General features: G+C 37.2%; 1 protein-coding gene across 1 annotated transcript in view; it reads left to right on the forward strand.

Annotated features, from left to right (window-relative positions):
• Window positions 1-865: 865 nt before the first annotated feature.
• Window positions 866-26,565, forward strand: part of LOC145999324 (uncharacterized) — a 207,530-nt gene continuing 181,830 nt past the window's right edge. Inside the window, exons 1-2 of the mRNA XM_083136266.1 lie at window positions 866-956; window positions 3,723-3,885. Of these exons, the coding sequence (XP_082992392.1) occupies window positions 3,805-3,885 (81 nt within the window). The 5' untranslated portion in view covers window positions 866-956; window positions 3,723-3,804. The remainder of the gene's footprint in view (window positions 957-3,722; window positions 3,886-26,565) is intronic.

The raw sequence follows: 26,565 nt of genomic DNA on the forward strand, positions 1-26,565 counted from the left end.
CAATGGTTTGCGATGTATTAGCATAATTTCAAATCCGGGCACAAAAGTAGATATTTTCCGGTGAACGAGGTTGCAACACTGCATAAATGGACAAAACACTCTCAGAACACCCCCTAAACCAGTACGCTATCATGGCCATAATGTGTTACAGATTCGAAACAACAAGTAACAGTAAGTACTCGTGAATAGAAGAAATAGACATTATCTTAGTTAGAAATGCATTATTTCACCTTAGGAAATGTTCCACATTCGAAAATAACACGTTAGCAATGTAAAGAAGTCCGAAATATATGATTCGTAGGTGTTTCCCTCATACGATAATAGTACCCTTTACTATACCAGAGACGGATTTCTTCAAATTTACAGGAGAAAGTACTTACGCAAATCATTTTCTGTAGCATTGTTGATGTTTGGTAATGTAGTTTTGATCCATTTTAATGCGAATGCATGTGGTTTTCTACAAAAATCTCTTTCCGACGTGCTATTGCTGTTGCCGCCATTTGCTTTCTGCATGAGAGCACAATGTTCCATATGTTTGATGACGTAAATGCCATAGTCAGTGTTTCAACCCACGCCGTCTTTTTGCTATTAGATGACGTATTGTTGTCATATATGCTAAATTGAATGAAAGGAATTCTAATGGAACCTAACCTAACAGGCCTAACCTAACCTAGTAGGCATACCTCATCCCCATGATGGTTTGTGGGGCTATCGTGATTTTTTGGGCTAACGTCAATGGTTTTTGGGGCTAACATCAATGGTTTAACAATTACTCTTTATGTCAAAAATTGAACTTTTTTTCGTGAAAAAATTTCGTGAAGTGTTTTTAAAATTTAATTATTTTTCGGTGAACAAGGTTGCAACACTGCATGCACACTCCAAATTGACAAAACACTGGCACAACGCACGATGAACGGGTAAGCTATCGCCATATTGTGTGGAAATAAGGAAGAACAGTAAGTACTCGTTAATGTAAGAAATAGACATTATTTTCATTAGAAATTCATTATTTCACCTAAATAAATGTTCCGCAATGCAGAATAGTACGTTAGCAATGTAAAAAAGTGCGAAATAAATCATTGACAGGTGTCTCTGGTATAGTAAAGTAGTACCAAGGACGTAAAGTAGAGTCTATCCGTCTGTTAACATCAGTGACGTTCGGTGACCTCGACACTTGGGGACACAATATGGCGTGCACAGCTGTGGTATTCTGGATCATCGCGTGTCGTGATTGTCGATTTGCAGCATTTCCAACCTTCTTAACCAAAAAATACCTATTACACTTTATCGTTTTACATGTTTCGATGATTTCTTGCACCGGTAGCCCGATGAACCATGCACGGTAAGGTTAGGTTAGGCAAACATAGTTAAAATTTGGGGTCGTAGTAATGTCATCTTCTTGCATGGATAGCCCCACAAACCATTCACGGATAGTCCCAAAAACCATTCGCGGATAGCACCATGCACGGTAAGGTTAGGTTACGTTAGGAAATCTAGTTAAAATTGGGGGTCGTAATAATGTCAGGAAATACACATCACCTTCTTGCAAAACCACTGCATGGTTGGAAACAGTGACAGGGGGCTGCGTCATCAAACGCACACAACATCCGCTTCAGGTAGAGGAAGCAAATGAAAGGAACGGCAATTGCGTGTTGGAGAGATATTTCTCAAGAATATATATATATATATATATATATAAAAAAAGAATTCGCACTCAAACAGATTACACGATGAGAGAAAACACCTTCACGAACTTTAACAATGCTACAGAAAGTGATTTCCGTAAGTAGTTTCTTCTGTAAAAATGAAGAAATCTGTTCGGCAGACATCGAACAGTTACTGTACTTTTTACATGTAAAATGTTTGTGAATTTGATATATGTGTTTATTTTTTAACATAATGCAAGCAACATAACTACACTAACTGAGCATAGCAAGTTATCTAATAGGCTTACATTCTGACTTGGGTGCTGCAGAAAACTTTTCAAACATAAGGGCCCCATGAAATGAAAAAAGTTTGGGAACCTCTTGTTACGTACCTTTCACCAAGTTCAGGAATTTACCCGTCGCTCCGCATGTCGTTGTCACAAGACTTTTATCAATTAAATGAACTTTAAGTCACATATTGCAATTTTTCAAGACATCTTTTTCCACTATATTATTTAGTTGCTATGTTATTTCTTGCTTGTTGATACATCTATTAGTTTCTTACATGTTGCCAGGTCCTGGCACATCAAGGTTAGTTTATTTTCTATCTGACACTAGTTCTCTATGGCATCATAAATATTTCATAATTAAAAACACACAAATACTATATTTTAACTAAATAACAAAGAATCACAATGTAATGTTCAGAGCATTACACCCTGTTCTATCATACAGTCTTCATTCTGTTGGTCCAAGAGTTTTAAACATCTCAACTATGTCACTGATGAATTTGATCACATAAGAAAAATGCTCCATCATTGCTTGAAACTTTTATGAGCTTGAAAATGCTTCATCTTTTTATTTTCAAGAGTATAATATTGTATATTAACCTGCAATCGGTCTTGGATGCACGCCACACTCGCTTACAATTTAATAAAGTGTCATTTTAACAATATTTAAAATATTGACCTACAGCACACACTACGAAATTTTAGAGTACCACTGGAAGTACAACAAATTAATTTCAAACAATTAAAATTTGGATTTGAAATTCTTATACAATTAATAATTATTTTTGTATATTAATGTATTCCTTAACATTTGTGACTTGTGTTCGTAGATGTATGTATTTCGAGCATGAACTAGTGAAATGGCAAATGTAAACCACTCTGGACCTGAAATTAAATATTATGAGGAAATTGATGTGTGTGTGTGTACGTATGCCATTTAATTGAATTAGTATTTTGTGGATACGTTGTAATCACAGACACATATTCTTTATATTTGTTTTGGGAATTGAGAGGTGGTAATTTGTAAGGTTGAAATACAGAAAACATCAGCTTATACCCTTGAATTTTTGGAAAGTTCACCTTGAACCAGGAATTATACTTCAATTTCATCATGGTCCTGTAGTGTCCATACTGAGTAAGAGATGTGAATGTATCTAGGAAAATGAGGACATGCAATATATAATACGGGAATGACCAAAATATAATAGGAATAGAAATATACAAAGCTTTGTATAATTTAAAAATACAGTTTACAACAAATTTTTGCAAGTTTGGTAGGGAATCCAGATGTTCAACTGTAACATTTGCTAAGAGGAATGTTTATATTTTTGTCTCAATACAAAATATAAATGGGAACATTTAATTTGGAATAAATATCTACCTTTCAGGTACGTAACTAAAATAAAGAGAAAGGCACATGGGGTGATGTTGAGGTATATAGCTCCACGTATTCTTGATTGTGGCCAAAGTTGTGATGGCGATCAGTTTCCCTCCAGGATTGCCCGCAGGTACCCATTTATATGAGGCTGGGTGATCTTCGGAGCCATGCAGAAACAGGGAATTGACTGGAAAATTTCATTGTGCAGATCTGCCGTGAAATGAGCCTAGGTCTTCCGAGTGATAGCCAGATGCTCTACGAACTGAGCTATGGCGGGGTGGCTCTTGGTAGATGACTAAAGTTTTAATAAATACCCAGTATTTACCCAAATTTAATTTAGCTACCCAGTGTCTAAATACCCATGTCCCAGCCCTACCCTACTTATGACTTCAGTTTTCTTCATTCTAGGTTTCAGAGGATGACAGTTTGCCAAAGTTCGTGTGCTATCCATGCATAGACATGCCAGAGAATCTTACAGGACTTCCATAACATGTCTTCTGAATCACAAAACCTTCTCAATGAATACCCGTCATCTGCAGAAGAGAAGCAGAGAGGGGAGACGAGCTTTGAGGTAAAGTTAATTTTTTTACTTGTACTTTATGTTGTAATACTAACAAGTAGTCTAATCGGCTAGACTGCACAATTGACCCTTGTGTTTTACCATTTGAAATAAAAGAAAGAGATGTTCGCTAATAGTACGTATTTCACACTACGATTTGCCACTATTCATTTCTCAATTTGCAGTTACACTTCTATGAAATAATAAAAAAATCACTACTACATTACTCACCATAGATGGTTTCCTTTAACCTAATCCATGTTACTTTTAAATACACAGTATTGCCAGGTCGAACTTTGGTTTTCAACGTGGATATGTATACGAATTTTCACTAGGATTGAACTTTTTTTAAATCATGTTTTCATTCATATTTTATTGTTGCGCAGGTTCTAACATGCCTTTAAAGTATATCTTTAGAAAAAGGCTGGGCGCAGTAGTGGTAGGGGGCGTAGGTCAGTTACCCCAGGGGCGGAGCCTGTAATTGGGTGGGGGTGCAATTTTTATGAAATTTTTACACTTCCAATTGTTTCCTTACTTTAAATCATACATTTCTGGAATCCTTGATTCCTACCCTTTCCAATGATGTATGATACATATTTCTATTCAGAAGGGTCGATTGGACATCCTTACCATCGAATCTTATTTGCTCTTGGTGTGGTAATAGATGTATTTCTAAGGTATAGAAAGTATTATTTTTGCACGTGCTGTTACTAATAATGAAATCATGTATACTTCTTGAAGAACCACTGTGAAAGGAATATGTAAGGATCAGGGTTCTTGTGAATAAAATTGTATTTCATTTTACTCTATTCTGTTGTATTTTCATATGTGTGTGTGGCGTGGACTTCGTTGTAAAACTCTTTCAAAATACATGAGGAATGGAATATATGTAACTAGAACAAGATATTGCCATGCTTAAAAGATAAATTTAAATTCATTATATTTTACCATACATTGTTGATAATAAAATAATGATAATTAAGACCACACCTAGAGTGGGTAATAAAAACACCACATTCAACTTTTCAGTTTTCTAACGTGAGCGTTCATCAGGAACTTTGTACAATGAGTAGTTGAAAGGCTAATATAACACATATTTTTAAAATATTTTAAAAATAATCAAAACACACAAAAAAATTATTTTGTGAGTATGTTATTTACACAACAACGTTTCGAGAATCTACTGTTCTCTTCTTCAGGTCCAAAACTTTGGCTACGAAAAACTTTCCCTAGCCATGTCAGTAGTGGTGTTTGTGGTGGGATAAACTCACGAAAGGAAGAGCAGCCCTCCAGCAGCTTTGCTATACTTAAAACAGGCTCAACATGAGCATATGAGCTTTTTGCTCTAGTGTGGAAACCCCGTCTAACCCAAGATTTTTGTAAAAATGACCTCGGGAATTTTTCAGAAAGGAAGAGCTCTTCTCAGATTGATTTGTTTATACTTAAAACTTGCTCAACATGACCATATGAGTTTTTTGCTCTAGTGTAGCACCTGCCTAACCCAAGAGTTTTGTTTTGGAAAGTATCAACCCCCCTCAAGCAGATTTTTGTCTATAAACTTGTATACATACCCACCTATACATATTTACTTCGGGTTTAAGTTTAATTGGATACTATTCAATTTGTTTATTTAATATTAAAACAACGCAATATGCAGAGCGCCCCTTTAGTCTAGCCATAACCTTGTTATGTATTGATTTTTGCTTCCCGAGTTGTGCGTAAATGGGAAAGAGCGAACAAACATGCTTCCATGTTTTTATAATCTTTTGATCAGTCCCATTAGTAAATGCCTGGGAGTTGTATGTCAACAGATATAATCTATATTGTGTCTTTTCAGAGAGTTATTCATCGTCATTAGTAAATGCCTGGGAGATTATATCTGTTGACATTACCTACACTGTGCCTTTTCCGAGGGAAATTACATGTCATTTGTCATGGAACTCAAAGAGAAATTCTTATCTACACTGTGCCTTTTTCAGGGACCATCCATCATATTGAGGAAATTCCTGGATATTGTCATGCAAACTGAATTGTATTTAGGCTTGGTTTTGTCGCACACAAGTCTGTAACTTACAGAATAATCATTGCAATATTTCTGTATTTCAGCTTTTGGCTGGTTATTTGAGCAGAGGTGCTATAAAATGGGTAGGTAATATATTTTCTGACGGTAAAGTATTGTTTTATATCTAAAGGGCTTCTGTGTTTGAATCGGGTTTTTAGAATTGCTCCGTGACTCTCTCATTTCTTACATCATAAACATATGATTTTTCACCTATGAGAATGACGCTACATATGGTGTCATCAGGTAAAGCCTCGTGGAATTCACAGATAATTTTAATGTTTGTTCTGTCATTCACCACAACTTGTTTTCTTTTTGAAGTGTTAATTACAAACATGGGTCTCTGATTTTTGAATTCATCTGGTGTGTAATACATATCCGTATTGCCTGTAGTGACCCTTTTGAAAGCCGAAAAAGCCTCATATAATTTGAGAAAATCACCCTTGGACATGTCTAAATTGTAATTTTCTCTAGGAAAAACCTCATTTATGCCATTTTTAAGATATATGTTCTTGATGTTGCAGTTATCAAATTTACTTGAATTTTTTTCCTGATTATTGTGTCTTCCAGTCTGAAACAATACCACTACAAAATCCGGCATGTCATATTGTATGCTGGAGAATGAGTTTGTAGCATCAAACTCATAATATGTGCCAGATGCGGGCTTCTGTACAGATTGATATGTATAAAATTGCAGAGGAACGTGTGGATTTTTTATTATATCAGCTTTGTATTTAAGAGCATACCTGGCTTCATATTCAACAACTGGGATTCTTAACTCCATAGTCTGAATAATGCACTTGCCCTCATCAGGTAAGGTATTGGGCAGAGCTTCTCCTGTAGGGTTTATTGCACTGTACCTCATCAAAGCATTGTTATCATTGGCAGCTCTTCTAAATGTAATTCTTAACCCACCCTTCCACATAATTTCTTTGTAATCTGAGAAGAATCCTGGCAAAAGGCGCATGGGGAACAGCACTGTGTGGCTCTTGGTTAATATCTTCTCACCAGCCTCAAATCCGCCTATTCTGTAGTAAGAAGCCTCGGTTTTGGATAATTTTAATGTGGCCAAAGCTGTGGAGGTAATACCGGGATAATCCACTCTGTTTATAACAACACCATGCTTTCTGATCTCAATTTCAGAGAACAGATGCGGTACAAAATTGTCTACCAATCTTATGTTTGAATTTGCCGGATAATCTGTTCCATCCAGCTTTACAACATCAAATTTGATGTATAGATCTGCTCTGTGGGGGTGTATAAAGCCGTCCCCTACATCAAGATCAACCTCTATTTCTGTGTTGGGCTGATTTAAATTTGCAAATGTCCTCCTGTTTGGAGGGAATGATTGTAGCTCATAACTCTCAATATTTTCCATTGTATGTATTTTTATTTAAATGTTAATCTCTATGATTGCAGTTGTTGTGGCTCCAGCAAAATCAACTAATTCTTCTTTTTCATTAGTGACCATCAATTCAATGTAATCTATTCTATTATGGCACACAGGAAAATATAATGTTGGGGATGGATTGTAGATGATGGGCTCCATGAATTCAGAATTAGGTTTGAATGTTGCAATGATGCCGGTTTGTTTGTGAGTGCCTATGCCATTTGATTTGGTGATCATACCCTCAGCCATATTACAGTGAATATTCAGAGTCTCTATGGCTAAGAATTTAGGTATATTAATAGCAGTGTGTTTGATGCCAGGTTCCAGTTTTGTGTTGTTCTCAAAGCCTAACAGCTCTCCTATAGTACCCAGATCCACTGTTTCTGTAGCAGATACAATCTCTACTCTGTGAGTGACAGAATTTTGACTTAAAACTATACCTCTAGGTAACTGAGCATTTAGAGTGGACAGATTATATTGCCCTGGAGTGATGACAATTTTTTGATCCCCTACTGCAATTGTGTTGTTGTGGTGTGTAATATTAGGTATCAAGTACATGCCGTAAAATGCCCTGAGAGCTATTGTTTTGGGATACACTATGTCATCATGCAATTTGAGTTTCAATATTGAATTTTGGCTGGTGAGATGGAATACCCCCATGATGTTTCAGATACCACAAGGCTTTTTGAAAATTTTCAATTGATGGTTTATTTATTTGAGACATATATCTGAGAACAGATAAACACAAATGTCCGCAATTAACATCTTTGAAGTTTTGAACACGGGCATTATTGTAATAAAGATTAGCTGATTTTAGATATTTTATTAAATTTTCAGGTGGAACACCTCCAAATGAATCAAACACAAATGGCTCATTGTTTAAATATTTAAGATAACAGATCCAGTGAGTGCCCTGATTTTTGTACTTATCCAAATTAACAATGCCACACTCTTTGTTGAGTGGTTGTTCTGGTAAAGAATCAGACATGTACACACCTCTAAAATGTTTGATGCCCAGTGGCTTGATTAAAGCTTCAATATCTTGGTTTGTAAGCGGCTCTTGTTTTTTTTAAACTTATTCATGGCTCTCTTAACACCTTTGCCTTTTTTCTCCATTGCCAGGTTATGGCGCCTCTGCTCATCTAATTCTGCCCTATTTTTCTTGGCATCTATTACTGTTTTTGCTATGGCAGCTGATCCCCCAGCCAAGCTCCCAACAGCCCCGAGAGCTGCTAAGATGGCAGGGATAGTAAATATGAAACCCCCTACATGTGATTTTTTCCTGGATTGTTGTAATTTTTTTAATTGGGGGGTACTAAGCAACAATTTCATACCATGGCCCTTTGCAAGACAAGAGCTTTTTTTCTTGCGCTGCTTTTTGGTCAAAAGACTGTCAATAGTTTTAAGAGATTTGAGACCTGCATAAGGTATTTGATACATAACACCCTTGGCCTTCATTGTAGGTTTATTATATACATTTTCACAACCCCCACCCCAGTTTTTGTTTGGTGCTCATAGCTATGGTGGTCCCCAATGCTGCTATTTTTTCACTCAAAGAAGCATCTTTGCTTACAAATCTACCAAATGCAGCCTCTTCTAATTTCTTGTCTGCAACATGTCTCTTGTCAAGATCAGTATGTGTGTTGTATGCTATGTCATGGTCTCTACAAGCAGCATCTAAAGGATTAACACCAGGATCACCTCTGTTTAATCTATTGTCCAATTTTGTACCTGAACCACAATACTGATAGCCTGGAATGTGTAGTTCAAATGGCAGCTTGTTTATAATGTCATTAACAAGGCCCCGACCCTCAGAAATATTCCAAAATTTAGGTGGTAGAGTATTAATAATTTTTATAAGATATCCAATCCCCTTAGTGTCATTCACTATAAAATTAGACAATTTTGTGCTTATCATGTCCATAATTCCAACCTTTTCATTGTAAAAATTGTGGTTCCCTGCATTTTCCTCCCCAGCTATCACCAATAACCTATCTACAAGTTTCCTGACATCATCAACCCACACAAATTCTTTAGGCAGGGTGTTGTATTGTTTGATTCCACTGCCTGTCTTCATTTGTGACCATATGGGCTTGATTAAATTGTTGTATTTTGCTCCACTGCTAGACTTGACTCTTTTTTGTGTGGGATCATTGTTCTGGTATAGAGCATCTGATTTTATTAATATTTCTTTGTAATGTTCATAATCTTGATCTGTATAGCTGCCAGGCCTTTTCCTAGTCATCAGTTCCCACAATCCAGGTGTGCCGGTGTACTTAACAAAAGCACCTTTTTCTCCGAGACGAGATTCTGAATAAACAATTATATCATCCCCCATAAAAGTTACTCTGAAATTACCAATTCTATGTATGATGCTGCCATCAAGCTCTGTGTCAGCATATAAGCCAAACACCTCATCTTTGTTGTCTTTAGGTGTGGTTAAATATTTTTGAGCAAGAAGACCCAATTCAATAGGATCCTGAGTAGCCTCAATTCTTCTAGGAGCAACAGGACTAGGTGTATGAATACTGGAAAGTGGGGTGAATGGATAATCTAATATGTTCCTAGCAGCTACAGGTACAAGCTCTGTGATCAAATTTTGATTTTGCTCTGTAACAGTTTTGATATTCTTACCTAAATTATTAATAGCATCAATTACAGGCTGTTCTGTTTGTTTGTGTTTTTCATAAATTCCACGGTTCTCTGATTTCCATCCCTTAAATCTTTTTACAAGATAATCTCTTAACTTAAGATCATCAATGATTGGCCTTTTCATGGTTATTTATTTATGTCTCAACGTCTAGAAAATCGTTGATTTTATTTCTGTATTTGCCAGTATTAGGTGTTCTTGTCATATCAATTGTGACAAACCCATAACTGTTTTGATTCCAGCACCTGCTGCAAAACTTGGAAAAATCATTGTAGCTCAAGTCCCCACCTACATATTCATCATGTATGTGTTTGAGGATGGTATTATCTTGATGAAACACACATATAAAATTGCTGTTGTCTCGGATCAGCTGCTTCGGTATTTTTGAAAAAGTCTGTGCCAGGTAGAAGCAATCAATGTTTTTGTGTCGGCCCTGTGTAAAGAAATTTCTAACTTTGTTTTGATTATCCAGTATAATGTCATCAAACACAACAACAGAATTATTGAGACATTCATGAAGTGGCTTAACATCTGATTCAAAAGTGGCTATATCCAATCCATCATATAGCTTCATCAGCTGCTGATATTTTAATTGTTCCAAGCTCTTAGAGAAGACATACAAGTGCCTGTTTTTCCAGTCTAACCAGTTGGGTGCCAATAAAAAATTATCAACCATTAGTGTAGTTTTACCACAAGCAGATGGCCCAACAATAAGACATCTAATATTTTCAGGCAGCAAGTTGCCATTTCTCTTATTCTGCTGTTCAGGTTCTGGCAGCCTTTTTATAACATCCCAGGTGCTCATATTATTATTTTGTCTGCATCGATCCAGCTGTTTTCCGGATGACCCAGCCATTTGACAAGTAACTTGTTGCCTTTTCTGCGGATAATTTTTTCTATGAGATATGTGTCAGGCTGTTTAGTTTTGCTGAGCTCTTGTTCATAGAACCTGCCTTTGAGAATTTCTCCTCGGTGATCTTTTATTATATATGTGTTAAGGGTCCCAGGTTTAACTTGAACTACTGTAAATAATTCTGTACTCCAGTTTCTTGTAAAGCCTCTTTTGAATAAGTGCTTATATTTGCTGATTCTTACTTGATTGCCCACCCTGTATTTGGCCTTTCTTGTTGTTGGCTGGTATTTAGGATAATAAACAGTGCTGATCAATTTTTGCTCATCAGATGAAGTTACTTCAGAGGGTTTCATGTTGATTGTGGAATGGACCGAGTTGTTATATTTATGTAGAAGTTCTGGAAGAATATTAATCCATTTATAATTACCTTGAAGTGTAAATTGTTTATACATAAGATTTTTTAAGGTTCTGTTGAATCTCTCTACAATTGAGGCTTTGAGATCACTGTAACTCGAGTAATGTTTAATTGACTGGCTTTTAATAAATTGTTGAAACACTGAATTATAAAATTCTTTGCCATTATCTGTTTGCAAATAGCGCGGGGATCTTCCACTCTGATTGATGATTGTCCTGAGGGCTTCTGTAACACATTTTCCAGTCTTGGATTTGAGTGGCACAGCCCAGGCAAATTTTGAAAATGTGTCTATTACAGTGAGTAAATACTTGTAGCCCTTGTTGATTTTGTCTAAGTTTTTCAACTGTCCACTTGCCATTTCAATCAAGTCGCTCTGCCATAAATCATCTATGCCCTTTGTGACTACTGGGAGTCTCTTATAATTATGTCGGGCTTGTCTGTGTAATTCATCAACAATAATTTGTCTAGACATAATATGTAAACAAGAATATTGCAACTATAGGGTGTTCAGCAGCTGATACTACAGGATTTTCTAAATATAATTTGTCCCCTATTTGTATTTTAAATTCCAGAGTGCCATCATCTTCAGTATAGGCTGTTTCTAATGTATTGGGATCTGTAAAATCCTCTAACTCTACACTGGTGATTTTTGGTTTGTTGTCAGCATTTGTTATTGATAAGGTAGGGTAGTGGTGTGCCTGTGGTTGAAGCCAATATTTGATCTTGATTGGTCTCAGTGTGCCCCCAACAAAAAACTGGTAATAAAATTGTGCAGGGGACAGCATATATATTTTGCCACCTGGTGTAAATGGTGAATCATATTCTTTGTTGGGGATGCTGTACAATTCAAGAATTACTGTATGTTTTGGATTCTCGATTATGCCCGTTATTTCCTTTTCTGCTGTGAGCAATCTGCTTGTTACAGATTCAAGGTGCTCATTGATGGTCCTAACAACATCATCATGGCCTGGCTTGATTTTTATGTCCACAACAAGTTTCTTGTATTGTTGCACAATTTCTTGAAGCTGGGTGGCAAAAACAGACAGGGCATTTGCTTGATTGGATTCCATGGTTCCTAGCTGTTGCTTGATATTAGCTACAATTTGTTGCAAATTTTCAACAACTGCCAATTTTGAATTTTGAGCAGTAAGATCATGGACCTGTCTTCTGATATCCTCAAACAGGGCATGCAGTTCATTAATATGTTGATTGGTTGGTAGAGTGGCCACTGTCTGAGTGAGTTGTTTGATCTCTGCCTGGATATTCTTGATATCTTCTGATTTCAATATCCTATTCACTGCCCTCTTAATATTTTTAAGTTCCTGTGATGTAGGAAGATTTGAAACAGTATTCTGCAAAAATTCAAGTGCCAATTTTACATTGTTTAATTCAGAAGCATCAGCCACATTTTGCATAGCATTTTGGAGCAGGGCTATATCTGCCTGAGAGGGTGTGGATTGTTGTAAAATTTCAAGCTTTGTTTGGATATCATCGATCAAGTGATGAAAATGAGATAGTTCAGATTCAGTGTTGAGGTTTTCAAGCTTTGTGATCTGTTGCTGGACACTAACAAGGGTATCTACAATCCCAGGCAATCGGGATTCTAGTACATTTGCCAAATCATTTTGCACTGCTGCTATTGTACCTTCAAGATGGGTTATGGAACTTTGAATTTTTCCAAAATCTTCATATGTTTCAAGTTGCAGCTTAATATTTGCTACACTCCGAGTTATTGCATTCAAAGCATCAGAAGATGGCAAGTTGTTCATAAAATTTTCAAGTGTCTCAATTTTTTCTTTAACCTCGGCTATGGCATTGTTCAGAGGGTCCAGATTAGGTATCTGGAGTGACTGAATCTGTTCCTTTAGAGTGGAAATCACTAGATCAAAATCTTCTTGTGATTTTATGCTTTTGACAATTGTTTGGAGCTGTGCCTGGACATTATTTATCTGCTCTTCCAATTGCTGTTTCAATTGCTCAGAATTGGTAGCCTGGGTCTTAAATTTGGCTTGAAGAGCTGCTACAGCTTCTTCTAAACTTTGAAAATTATCTAATGTGGCCAAATCAGTATATTTCTGAAGCAGCACTTTGAGTTCAGAATCAATTTTAAGAAGAGGGTCCATGCATTGTGATTGTAAATTTGTAATTTCTAGTTGAAGACTGGCATTGAGTGTGGTCTGTAAAGCTTGTAAATCACTTCTCAATTTCTTGACTCTGACATCAAGCATCAGAATCTCATCACTGTGATCTTCATGCCTTGTATGGCCAAATATATCATTAGGCATTTTTGTTTTAGTGGTTATTTATTATTGAATATCTGATTCTTAATTCTATAAAAAAGGGTATAAGCTTGTCATATGACCCAGGGACCTCAATATATAAGCAGTCACCAGCAGAAACAGTATATACAGTGCCAGAAATCATGTTTGAGTGCTTAATTCTATAAATATTTCTCCCTACTGAAATTTTAACATCACCCTCAGGAGTTGTAATAAATTGTAATTGACCACCTACAGGTAATTGGTAATGATTTAAATTATTGTTAAATATGTACAATATTTTACCTGTTTCTTCATCAACATCTGTAAGTATGCTGTTCAGATGAATAATTAACAAGCCACTCAGTTTAGATATCATATCAGAAGAGGGTTGTGGTGTTGGCAGGTCCATAATAGCTTGTTTTTTGAACCCAAATAAGTTCATAGGCATGTTTATTTATTTCAAATCATGCTCTGTAATTGGGCATTGTTTCCCATTTTTCAAATCACAATGCCCCCAAGGTAAAGTATGTATGCCACATGATAAAATGCATCTCTTATCATCATGTGGGTCCAGAGCCACTTTTCTTACAATATTGCTAGTCAGCAAGTGATCCTCACTCTGAATTCTATTTTCTGATGTTCTGATTGAACTCTGGGATTTGAGGCAATTTTCATAATCTTCAAATTGGAGGTCTTTTTCAACAGTTACTTTGCCAATGCCCTTGGCCTTTTTGGCAACAGCGCCACTACATGTTTCAAAGGTGTACATCTTGGCACTTAACCCAGCAAATTTCACAATAACATCACCAAGTGTCTCATCTTTTAACTTGCCAGGCACCTTTTTGTTGTGGTGTTGAATCTTTGTATGTTCACTGGTATCAAAGTATTGAAACAATTCAGGCTGTGTCATATCTTGATAAACATCTTCTGTTTTAATATCAAGAATAAAACTATCCGTGTCCATGTACAATAATTTTACACGATCACCATAAAAAGGTTTCAGCACGTCATAATACAATGTTAACATATGTAATTTGGACAATTCCAATATCGCAGCCCCTTCATAAATAGGTTTATCAAACTTAATTTTTGTTTTCTTCATGTTGAAAAGTGCCATGTGCTCATCATAAATTCTTCTGTAATTGAAATTAGGCTTTGCAACCAATTTTTTGCTCCGGCTGGGGTCAGTAATTATTTTAACATCGGTATGTTTTCTGACATTTTCAATTGTTTTGCCATACACTGAATTCACCATCAATTTAAACAAGGCCTTATCAAATTGGCTCTTTGCAGATGTTCGAAGCTCCGTGTTTGTATCAATGTATGGTTTCAACCATCTTGAGTGCCTGAACCTTAAGACTTTTCCAACTTTGGTCACTTGGACACCATGTTTCATCAGGAACTGGAGGTTTTTGTAATATATAACATAACCCTGTTTTGGCTCCAGAGTCATCATGAGCTTCTTCTGTTTAGAGCCAGGTGAGCACTGAACCTCGGAAATTGGGGGCAGATCAGAAAATTTATTGTGTAAATGATCTGGAATTATCAGATCAACCTCTAAGAAGAGGCCATAGTCACTGTCATCAAAGTCCTGAAGATCTTCAATATTGAAATCTTCAACCCATTCAAGCCCTGCATATGGCAGTTTTTGCATCATGGCATAACCATAGAGGCTGTTGGCATCTACATACAGTATATAATTTGATGGCCGTGCTGGATCATAATCAGGCAGCATAATATGCTTGTTATTTGCTCTGGCATATCTCTGGGAACATTGCACCATGCCTCCTCTTATACATTTCTCCATAAACAGATACATATCTTGATCGTGAATCAGATCCAATTGCATTTTGGTGTTCAAAAACGTTGCGGCCCATGCTAGGCCCGGGGCACTGTAAAAATACACTGGGTCCAGTTTATAATTTTGCATGGAAGATTTTCTGAATGCCTGCAATATATCAGCTAAGAGAGTGACATCAAGTTTTAAATATGCCATGTGATAATCACCAAATGTCTTGCATTTTAAATTGTTCCACATCAACTGAGCATGGCGATAATCTTCATCACTGATTCCAGATCCTCTGATTCTGCTGTAAAACGCTTCTTGTGGTGGCAGGGAACACTCATCAAATTTAGAAAAATCTGTGACATAGTCATATGGATATACACCCTTCCGCCTAATTAATTTCAGGTCCTGATTTGGAAACATAGCACGTGTGATTTTGAATTGATCATCAGATAATTGATTTGCCAGTGTAGGCAGGCCAGCAGATAAAAATCTGTAAGAATCAAGAAATCTTATGTGAATAGGAACACCATCAACTTTAATTATCTTGCTAATAGATATATATTTCTCATCATTTTCAGCTAAAATATTTAAATTCTGCTTGTCAAACCCCTCGTACCTGATCAGATGATGGAAATCATAATTGGATGCTCCATGGCAAAATATGGGGATAAATCTTGGTCTCTTGATCTTAATATTGCAGCTATTACACAGGGCCATTAAGAATTTACCATCTGTATGAGAATGGTGATGAACCTTGATATTTGTATCTGAAAATTCACAATCACATACCGGGCATTTTTCTGCATTGTTGAAATCCTCAATCTCTTCCTCTGTTAAAGGCAACATAGGCTTTGATATTAATAAGATGTTAGATGCTATGTCACGGCACACATTTTCTATTCTATGTGCAAATATTTTGATGGCATTTGGTCCCTTGTATGAATATTCTTTAATAACAACACCATCCTGTATAACCATACAACAAAAGCTGGAAGGTTCATGTTGCTGGTATGGTGTACTTGAAGATTCTTCGGGATCTGGATTGCAGAATGCAAGAGGATTGAGGTTCGATTCAAAATCACAGACAATATATACTGGGTGTTCCAACGAGGCTTCAAACTTTTTGAATTTGCAATTTTCACTTGGATTAGGCATCACCATATGAACAGGTTTATGATTGCCACAGTATTTCAGATGCTCAATTAACTTGTTTTTTGCAATTCCTACACTCTCTTCACAAACACCATTCACCATTTTTCTACCATCAAATACAGTTAAGCATCTTCTGCACAACTTAAATATTTTTTTATATTTATCTAATTGTATTCTCACTAAAGCTTCAAGATTATGTATCAGAGTGTAATGATATGTGCCATCCCCTTCAATTAAGAGCAAATCAATCGGAATAGCAGATTCATCATCAAGTGTACTGATTCTGAGAAGTGCTATCGGGCAATTGCCAGTGGAACAAATAAATACATTAATGGATAATTGTTTGCCATTGATGTGCCTGGCCCTTTTTTCAAATTTATCAATATTCTGAACAGACATTGGGTATTCTAAACCCTCCATTGCATCGTCAAAATCATGTTCATGTTGTTTGTAATAATTTATTCTCTGAGGATTTCTTGAAGCTGGAAACAAAGCAGCTAATATACACCACAAAAAGCATTTCTCATCATTATTTTCTATATTAACCACGGCTCTTTTGTTTTTGATATTAGCAGGTAGTGGCAGATATGTAGAACCTTGTAATGGGCTGAATTCAGAAATATTAACATAGAGCCTGTGCGGAGAGCCGCATAGGGTCCATCCGGACTCTTTTGCAGCAAATTCAGAGTGTTTATTATTCAATTGATTTATCAAGCTGCTTATTATTCTGTCCGAATTTGCATTTGAATAAACCGGTACAGTTTCTGTTAAGTGGGGATGTATAAATTTTGTGCCGTTTGGTTTCTTATATTGAGTATACAATTTGAGGGACAGCTTATAAGACCCATTTTGTGCATTTAGAATTGCCTGCACATTAGGATTTACACTGTTCAAGAAATTCTTAATGCCACATCTTGGCTCTGATTCAAACCGGTAATCCCTGAGTTGGGCATTAAAACTGCTACGGATGGGTGCATAGCGTGGCTGTTTTGCTGCTCTGGCATTAACAGGTGCTTCGTGCTTTCTTTTCAGACCAGATGTAGATGGTTGTGTTGATGATTGTGCAGAGCAAGTATCTTTATGTGTATATGTGAAGTATTGCATGCTGTATTTTCTATTGCATTTGGGGCAAATTATTGTGGGAGTTCTGTATTTGTCCGGGTTACAAATTTTTTGGTGTCTGGCCCAATTAGAGCTAAATATATTTTTATTGCATTGATTGCAATATTTTTGATTTGGCATTTTTGCTGTTGTTTATTATATACAATTTCCTGGGTTTCAATTCAAAACTTTATACTGGATAAAAATATCAGTTGGGTTCAGCTGTGTGATTTGTATGTGTGTGTATGTGTGTATGTGTGTATACACTTAATATTTTTGGCTTTGGTATTTATATAAAATTTCCTGGGATTCAAATTTAATCTCTATGGATTAATATTAATAATATTAATCTTATAACAGGTTGTAAAGCCAATAGCCCACAAGTGGAAAAAGAGAATAAATATTCATTCACACTGACCCAGCGCAAATACCTGTACAGACATGCTGGACATGGGACAAATATAAGCTTGACTCTAAATGTGAGTGGATTACAACAAATATCGGATTTTATATTGTTCAACCAGGTAAGTATGAGAAGCACTGTAAAAACACATCTGCTCTCATCAGCCACGCTCACAATACTGGGTGATGCAATACTCGGGAATTTCTGTAAGTACTGGCGCTGGGGAGAAACGTGCAAAGCAAAAATCAATACTACCGTCTCGGGAATTACACACACTGACACAGAGTGGGGAAACATGCAAACACGGAGCAATTCTAGAGGGGCGCTCTGCATATTGCATTGTTTTAATATTAAATAAACAAATTGAATAGTATCCAATTAAACTTAAACCCGAAGTAAATATGTATAGGTGGGTATGGATACAAGTTTATAGACAAAAATCTGCTTGAGAGGGGTTGATACTTTCCGAAACAAAACTCTTGGGTTAGGCAGGTGCTACACTAGAGCAAAAAACTCATATGGTCATGTTGAGCAAGTTTTAAGTATAAACAAATCAATCTGAGAAGAACTCTTCCTTTCTGAAAAATTCCCGAGGTCATTTTTACAAAAATCTTGGGTTAGGCAGGTGCTACACTAGAGCAAAAAACTCATATGGACATGTTGAGCAAGTTTTAAGTATAGCAAAGCTGCTGGAGGGCTGCTCTTCCTTTCGTGAGTTTATCCCACCACAAACACCACTACTCATGTCAAGATATTTTAAATTGTTCAGTGTTGAAATACGTGTTTTAGAAGGAAAGGGTCTTTTAACTTCAGGGACTGTTAATTTGTAACAGAATATGTAGGCAACATCAGTTTTAGGCATAGTTTTTGAATTCCTGTCTAACCCATATCAAACCCTCATCCTTATTCTTGGTTTTTAAAATATCCTGACATGGCAATGGAATGTTTTTCGTAGTCAAAGTTTTGGACCTGAAGAAGAGAACAGTAGATTCTCGAAATGTTGTTGTGTAAATAACATACTCACAAGATGTAAGTACCATTTTTTAAAAAAAAATTTTGAATATTTTTTTAAATATTTAAAAATTACATGTTATATTGCTATTGTGAGTAAGTCGCACATTCATAATGAGTTTGATTATTGAAAGGCTAATTTGTAGGACAAATTTAGTTTTTTTCACAACATTCCGGATGGATACCTTTGTTTAAAAAATAAAACTCTGCATTTTATATTTTAATAAACAATCCCAGTAGATCTTCCATAACTAATTTGTATATTTTACACAACAAAATCAGATAACACACAGTGGAACCCCATTTTTAAGTTCCTCGATCTTATTTTTTCTCCCAACATTTTAAGCTCTTTAGCTAAGCACCCTGAGGAATATTTATTCTAAGTTTCACTGTAAGAGCAATTACTGTTTTGCATTTTCTGACTTGGAGCACAATGAAATAATCGGATGCAGCATGGACAAAATGAACCAAAAAATTATTAACCACTGTTATATTAGATTTCTCCATTGGAACATGCTGACTGTCTTATGTATTATTTCAAGTATTCTGCCTGTCTATTCACGTCTCTGCCCATCCATGTTTTTGTAGAAACCATAGTGCATGTTTGGTGCTGCCGTAGTCTAGTAGATAGGACATCTGACTGCCACAAGGGAGATCCAGGTTCGATTCCTTGGTTGGGTGATCTGAGGTAAGAAATTTTCTGGTCTTGTCCATGTACAAAGCACCTCTGGGATTCACCCAGCCTCAAATAAATAGGTCCTGGGAGTAAAGGTGGCTGAAAAATGGTTGCTGATCACATCATGTCTAAAGTGTCAAAGATCGAGAATGTCTGGTGCCCTACCCCCCACATCCCCTAATTGTGGCTTAATGGCACAGTGCAATATGCACAGGGAACTTTTATCATAGGCATGTCCCAATTTCATTTTGTAACGAAATATTATTTATGTGATTGAAATTTCATAAATTGTTTGAGAACTCTGTTTGAAATTACGCAGAATTCTGTTCTGAATGTGGTGTTTTACTCTATCTCAGTATTTCTATTTCCAAGTACACAGTTATTTAAGGAATGCGCATTGTATATTATGATTAAGTACAATTATAGAGAAAGAAGCATGGGAATACTGTAGTCCTCGTGTTCTTGAGTGAGTCAGTCCATCGAAAAATAGGTAGGTTTTGCACATGGATGTAAGCTACTTTTAACTTTCATTGTCGGCATCTGTTGATGCATGGTTTACCTCACCTTATGAACTTCTTATGTGCCAAAATGTGGAAGGTTTTGGTTTCGATTGTTTGCATTCGAAAGAGAAAAATGAAAGGAATGAGAAAACAAATTGATCATCTTCGTTCAGTACATAGCAGTGAATTGTGGTGGTTGGATGTTGTTGAGCTCCGAGTTGAGAGGAGAGTGGAAAAATGAAAATCTCGAACACTTTTTGACTATTTCAAGAAGAAATCCAAAAATGTGAATAGTAACTTGGTTTGCAAACTCTTATATAAAACTTAATTCACTTATTAGATCTCATCAACCATATTAATTATAAACTTTATTATTATTATCACATGTAAAACACTTGGCTCAGATCCATCCTGAAATATAGTTCTCTCTACAGTACGTGCCTGTGATGGGGATATATAACTAATGATTTTGTGCCTGCAAACGGCATTAAAGATGCCTAATCTTGTCTCTATCTCAGAGAACTAAAGTATTATGTGGAAATACCAGTATGACAACAATTTGGTGGAATATTAATTATCCAAATTAAACTATTATCATGATGCACAGTTAAGGCAACTATTCAGGAGGGTATTTATATAATTTAGGCCCCTAGGTTATTCTTTGTTTTGGGCCCTGCCAACATTATCATCATCATTACTTCCATTAATTGCATGCTCTGTATTAAAAACACTTCTAAACTTTAAAATATACACACATCTGAGAAGAAAAATGATTTAAAATGCAGTACTGTAAAAAGAAGTTATTTAAATGCTAGAAATCCTTCCCTCTACCTTTTTTTCATGGAAAAGCAAGTAAAAGGACTTGACATGTTGATTTACTTTGCAATTATTACAAATGTAATGAATTTCAATAATCAATCGTCTTTGTCACTTCTGCCTCTTCAGCGTCTCATTTTTGTGTGGTCTCTTCCTGGACTAGCAACCTTAGGCTATAGCCAGTGACGTGCGGTGACGTTGATACTTGGGGCAGCAATCAGTGAGTTGCCCAAGGGCAGGTTGGTGTGGGTCATAGCCCCCCCCCCCTCCCTTTATCGGTCAGTATCCCTAAAAAGAAGACGTCAAAGACATAAAATGAGCAATGACTACTAAAAACAGTACACGTAACTCCCACCTCCTTTCGAGAATCAAAAATGATTTGATTTGACTAGTAAGCCAGAGATCCCAGCTTGGCTGTGGGTGTTCTTCGTGTATGTCCCTTCATCAATTTTATCTTACTATCTTCGCGATTAGCCAAAAGTGGCAGGAAAGCGAAGTAAAATGAACCAAATCAAACAATCAATCAATGATTTCATTTTTGTTACTGAGCATAGATTTTTGGTCACATTTGGTTAATCGTGAAGATGATACAATAAAATTAGTGAAGGGACAAAGACAAAGAACACCCATGCCCAGGTCGGGGTGCGACCCCGGGACTCCTGGTGTCGTAGCACACTGTGCACACTGTGATAACCACTCTGCCATGGTTGGTTGATTTGGTCTTTTAAGTCCACATTATGCACATAAAGACTAATCGGGACTGGACCTACAGTTTAAAGTGAAACCCAAACCATTATGTGCCTCCACTGGTTGCTAACCCAAGACCACTTGCAACCCCCCCCTCCCCCGCCCCCAGCACGTAGGTTGGCCTACAACAAAGATGAGAGGAAAGCACTAACCATTCGGATACGTAAATATTGCATTGCTTGATTTCCCTAATTTCTCCACCTCACGATCTCGTTACTGAAGGATCCAGGCTCAAGCCCTGGCCTGTACTTGAGTGTTTCTTGTAACCACTCTTCACCCGTTTAATTTAATCAACGTTCATCGGCATGGTAGAAGTTAGGTAATGTGATGGATGAAAAATGCTAAAAATAAATTAAAAAATAATTTCCTCCCAGTGCATCTGCAGGGCACTGTGAAATCAGGAATCGAGAGATCTCTGTTTATGATTGCCCTCACGACTTCCATAAGTACATTAGCTACTTATTGCGATTAAATCTATACAGTTAGAAGAAGTGATGTGAGGTGGCAAAAAGTCAATATATAAAAGGGGATAAACATCTTTTTGTAGTTAATTCAATAATATTCATTTAGCTTTTTGAGTTCTGGAATAAATTTTTCATTCCACATTATTTTATTATTCACTGCAGAGTACAACACATATGAACAATAATGCGCGCTCGTCACGTGTTCCCGGCCTAGATTGTTTTTTGTGAGGTCCCTAAATCAATTCCATCATATATCACTCATCCTCATTTTTGCAATAACCAAATGTGTCAGAAAAGCGAAGTAAAGTAAACCAAACCTACAACAACAATAAGAACATTTATTTATTGACTGTTTAGCTTACCCAATTGTTTTAATTGGAGGCCAAGAGAGTAGTACATTTAAGTAAAACACTACTAAAAAGAGAGTGAGCAAATATTTGTTATTTAACCATTATGCATTCCATATTTGAAAAAATATTAAAGAAAGCACAACATTTTTGTCTGCACATAATATGTTCCCATTTCATAAATAATAAAACTACATTCCATGTTATACATACACATTGTACAATGTTTAAAAGTTGTGGTGTAAATACAGAGAACATAAGTACTGCAGAATTTTTTTTCCCCGAGTTATTTAGAGGATTTACAATGAAATCAAGGGGAAACCAATCCCCTATCTATTTCTATAGGAGATAGACTGGAGCACTTGAAACCACGACCTTGAAGCCATTGCAGCAGAGGGCAAGGGAGATAGAGGCAGGAATTTTCACTTTCCCTTCCATCGGTTCTTTCTACCTGGAACTGGTGAGGGGGAGGAACAGTCAGCTAGGGCAGCCTTCTCTGCAGATCATGAGAAGCACGTGAAAAACAGTGTTGCATATGGACCGGGGCTTCAACAAGAGAATAAATATTGTGAATTGATAATAATTAGAGTTGTGAGATTGATTGATCTAACTCTGCTAGCTCCTCAGTGCACGTCACTGGCTATAGCCTAGTAGCAAATACCCACTGCTTCTATTTAAGAAAAGCAGAAAGCTAGTGTGTATGCTATATTTTTCTTGTTTAGTTTGTTCATTGCAGTGGCTCAAGAACTATTTACGAAGTACAATGACTCAAAAGCATCTTAACCTTTTGGCACTGTGTCAAGTACTTAAGGAGAAACTGGATAATATTAATACTATTAGGTCAGTCAAAAAGTAAATGCAATCATTTTTTTTTCACAGCATCAATAGAAAACTTACAATGATATCATTTTCCAACAAAGTCCCCCCTTTACTTCAATACACTTGGTCCAACGGTCCACAAGCTTTCCGATACCCTGAGGAAAAAAGGTTTTCAGTTGAGCAACAAGCTACGTATGCACCGCTTCCTTCACCTGTTGGTCTGTGTCGAATCGACGGCCTCTTAAAGCATCCTTGAGTGGACCGAACAGATGGTAATCCAATGGGGTGAGATCGGGACTGTAGTATGCTCTAACACCTCAAAGCCCAGATTCTGAAGAGTTTGAGTGGTGTTGGCGGCGGTTAGGTGATGTGCGTTGTCATGCAACAAAAGAATGCCTTTCGACAATCTACCTCATCGTTTGCTTCGAATTGCAGGCTTCAAATTGTTCGAAAGCATATCACTGTATCGTTCACTGTTTATTGTTGTCCCCTTTTCCACATAACTACCCCTTCTGAGTCCCAAAAAAGTGTGAGCATCACTTTTTCTGCAGAGTGTTGACGCCTGACTTTTTTTTTCACTGGAGATTCAGGGTGTTTCCATTCCATGCTCTGGCATTTGCTCTCAGGTTCGAAGCGATGGATCCATGTTTCATCTCCAGTGATGATTCGTTTCATAAAGGCTTCACCTTCGTTAGCATGTCAGTCCAATAATTGCTGACAGATTCTCACACGATTTCACTTGTTCTCATCAGTGAGTTCTTTAGGGACCCATCTCGCACAGACTTTATGAAAGTTGAGCCTGTTATGGATAATTTCATATGCAGAACCATGACTAACATGCATATGGTTTGCCACTTCATCAACAGTCACTGTTCGGTTATTCAGAACCAGCTTGCGGACTTGCTCAATGTTGTCATCAGTAGTGGATGTGGCTGGACGACCTGCTCTTTCCTCGTCCTTCACACTTGTTCTACTGCTTTTGAAATTTTCAATCCACTGGTAAACACTTTGGAGCGGTAAAACATTGTCACCGTATTGTGCTGAAAGTCTTCTATGAATTTCAGCTCCTGGTACACCTTCAGACCACAAAAAAACAGATTACAGAACACTGTTCTTCTGTGGTGCAAATGGACAGTGGCACAGCCGACATTTACTTGGCAACACTGCAGAGCGAACTGAAGTGATGACGCTGTAACCTGCCACAGACGAAGACTTGCGAGTGGAGAAAGCTGTACAGCCAACCTACGGAAGAAAAGAAAAGCATTGCATTTACTTTTTGACTAACCTAATATATGGACCATGAAATATTTCATTGAATGTTGTTTCCTTTCGTAAAAGTCGAGTAGAAGTTGAAAATATTTTTCCAAAATGCCACTGCTTTGTTTAATCAGGATTAGTAAAATTTTACTCATACATTATGCCTGTAAACGTGTGTGTGCTACTTCATACTGCATTACTGTGAATAGTGTAACTTATACAATGTGTAACCAATGCATATATATGTGTGAGCAACTGAGCATGTGTGAAGATATTAAACTCGCATAAAGGATTGTGGGAAGAAGTACAGCATCTAAACAGTTTATGATAATCAAATTCTCAATCAAAAGTTGCAAATAAAATATTATGTTAGAAAATTATGTAGTTTGAATGTAGAGATTTTTTTTGTGCAGCTCATAACGTTCAATCTACAAGGTGTTTCAATAATGGTAACCGAACAAGGTTTCTTTTGGATACTTAGCAACTTAGCTCGATAGCAATGTGAAATTATGACACTTGACACCTCTCAATAACCACACACACACACACACACACACACACACACACACACACACACACACACACACACACACACACACACACACCCCTGTTTTCCCACCCTCCATTAAGAGGAAGCTGGACTTTTCACGCCAAAGCGAGGAAGTTTTAAAAGTGCTCTGATTGGACTGAGATTTTTATACGTAATAGAGGTACTCCCGAGGATAGCGGGAATCTGGGTGTGGCTGCTATACACTCCATGGAAGTTGAGATATTGACAATGAATGGGCGGACAAGCACAGCACCCCCAAGAGAGGAAGGTGCAAACTTAAGAGTATTGCGAGGAATCGTTATTCATTTGTTATTTCTTAGGTCACACACTGCGTTGACGTAACGTTATGTAAGAGGAAGCCACAAGCACCAAACCCCGAAGCGAGGAACCAACTAAACACAATAGTGTCCGTAAAACGTGAATAGAGAGGAACTACATGTCACGTTATGATGAGTGACGGGTGATTCGAAGCGCGCGCTGGTGTTTGACGTTCCTAACTCGGCCCCCATTGGCTCCGCTACCTGTCAGCAATCTGCCGTCGATCACGCGGCAACCCAAGCACCGCCCTCCATACCAAATCATATGGGAATAAATGTTGCAACAATGTGCGAGAGCGTCTCCGCGCCAAAAGGGGTGGAACAAGCTGGTTTCGGATGGCTTAGTAACGGTGCAAGCGGTACGACAGGCGAGGAACGTACGTACGGTGGCCATTTTCTACCTCGCGCAATTAGTCGACGTAAGGTGAAAGGACATAAATGGGGAGTTGTATCTTAGGGAGATAGACTAAATTGTGGTAGAATGAAAAATTATTCTTATAAAAAGAATATATTTGAATTTTCATCACATGGAATTGTTACTTGTTTGGGTTAGTTCTTAACACCGCTTTATGCACAGATAAGCTAATCGGGACTGGACCTACAGTTTAAAGTGGAAACCGAACCACCGTGCAATGTGCATCTACCACCACCATTGCATGGCATCAGATAATATTATTTCGATGGATATTGTGATGCGTTGGAGGCTGATCGCTGTTAGTATTGTCAGTTGGGATGTCTAGATAAAACTGTTTTTTCTTAACTTCCATTAGAACGCCGTTAAGTCATGTTGATATTTACTTATATTTATTTATTTAACATAAAATATGTGTACCGTCACGTTGACCTAGAAGATGGTCGGCCCCCGTTGCGGAGTGGTTAGCACATCGCGCTGCAACGCCAGGGGTCCCGGGTTCGAATCCTGGCTTGGGCATGAACGTTTGTGATGTCTATTCATCAATTTCATCATATCATCACTCATCCCCATCTTCGCAAATTAGCCAAAAGTGGCACAAGAAGTGAAGTAAAATAAATTTTGCTTTCTAGTGTCCTTTCGGGAGGCACTCGCTTCACTTTCACCGGCAAATGTTCCACACGTAGGACGCTGCTCCTCAATT

This window comes from Lepisma saccharinum, chromosome 15 (assembly GCF_977018435.1).
Source record: "Lepisma saccharinum chromosome 15, izLepSacc3.1, whole genome shotgun sequence".
In the NCBI taxonomy this organism is placed as follows: Eukaryota; Metazoa; Arthropoda; class Insecta; order Zygentoma; family Lepismatidae; genus Lepisma; species Lepisma saccharinum.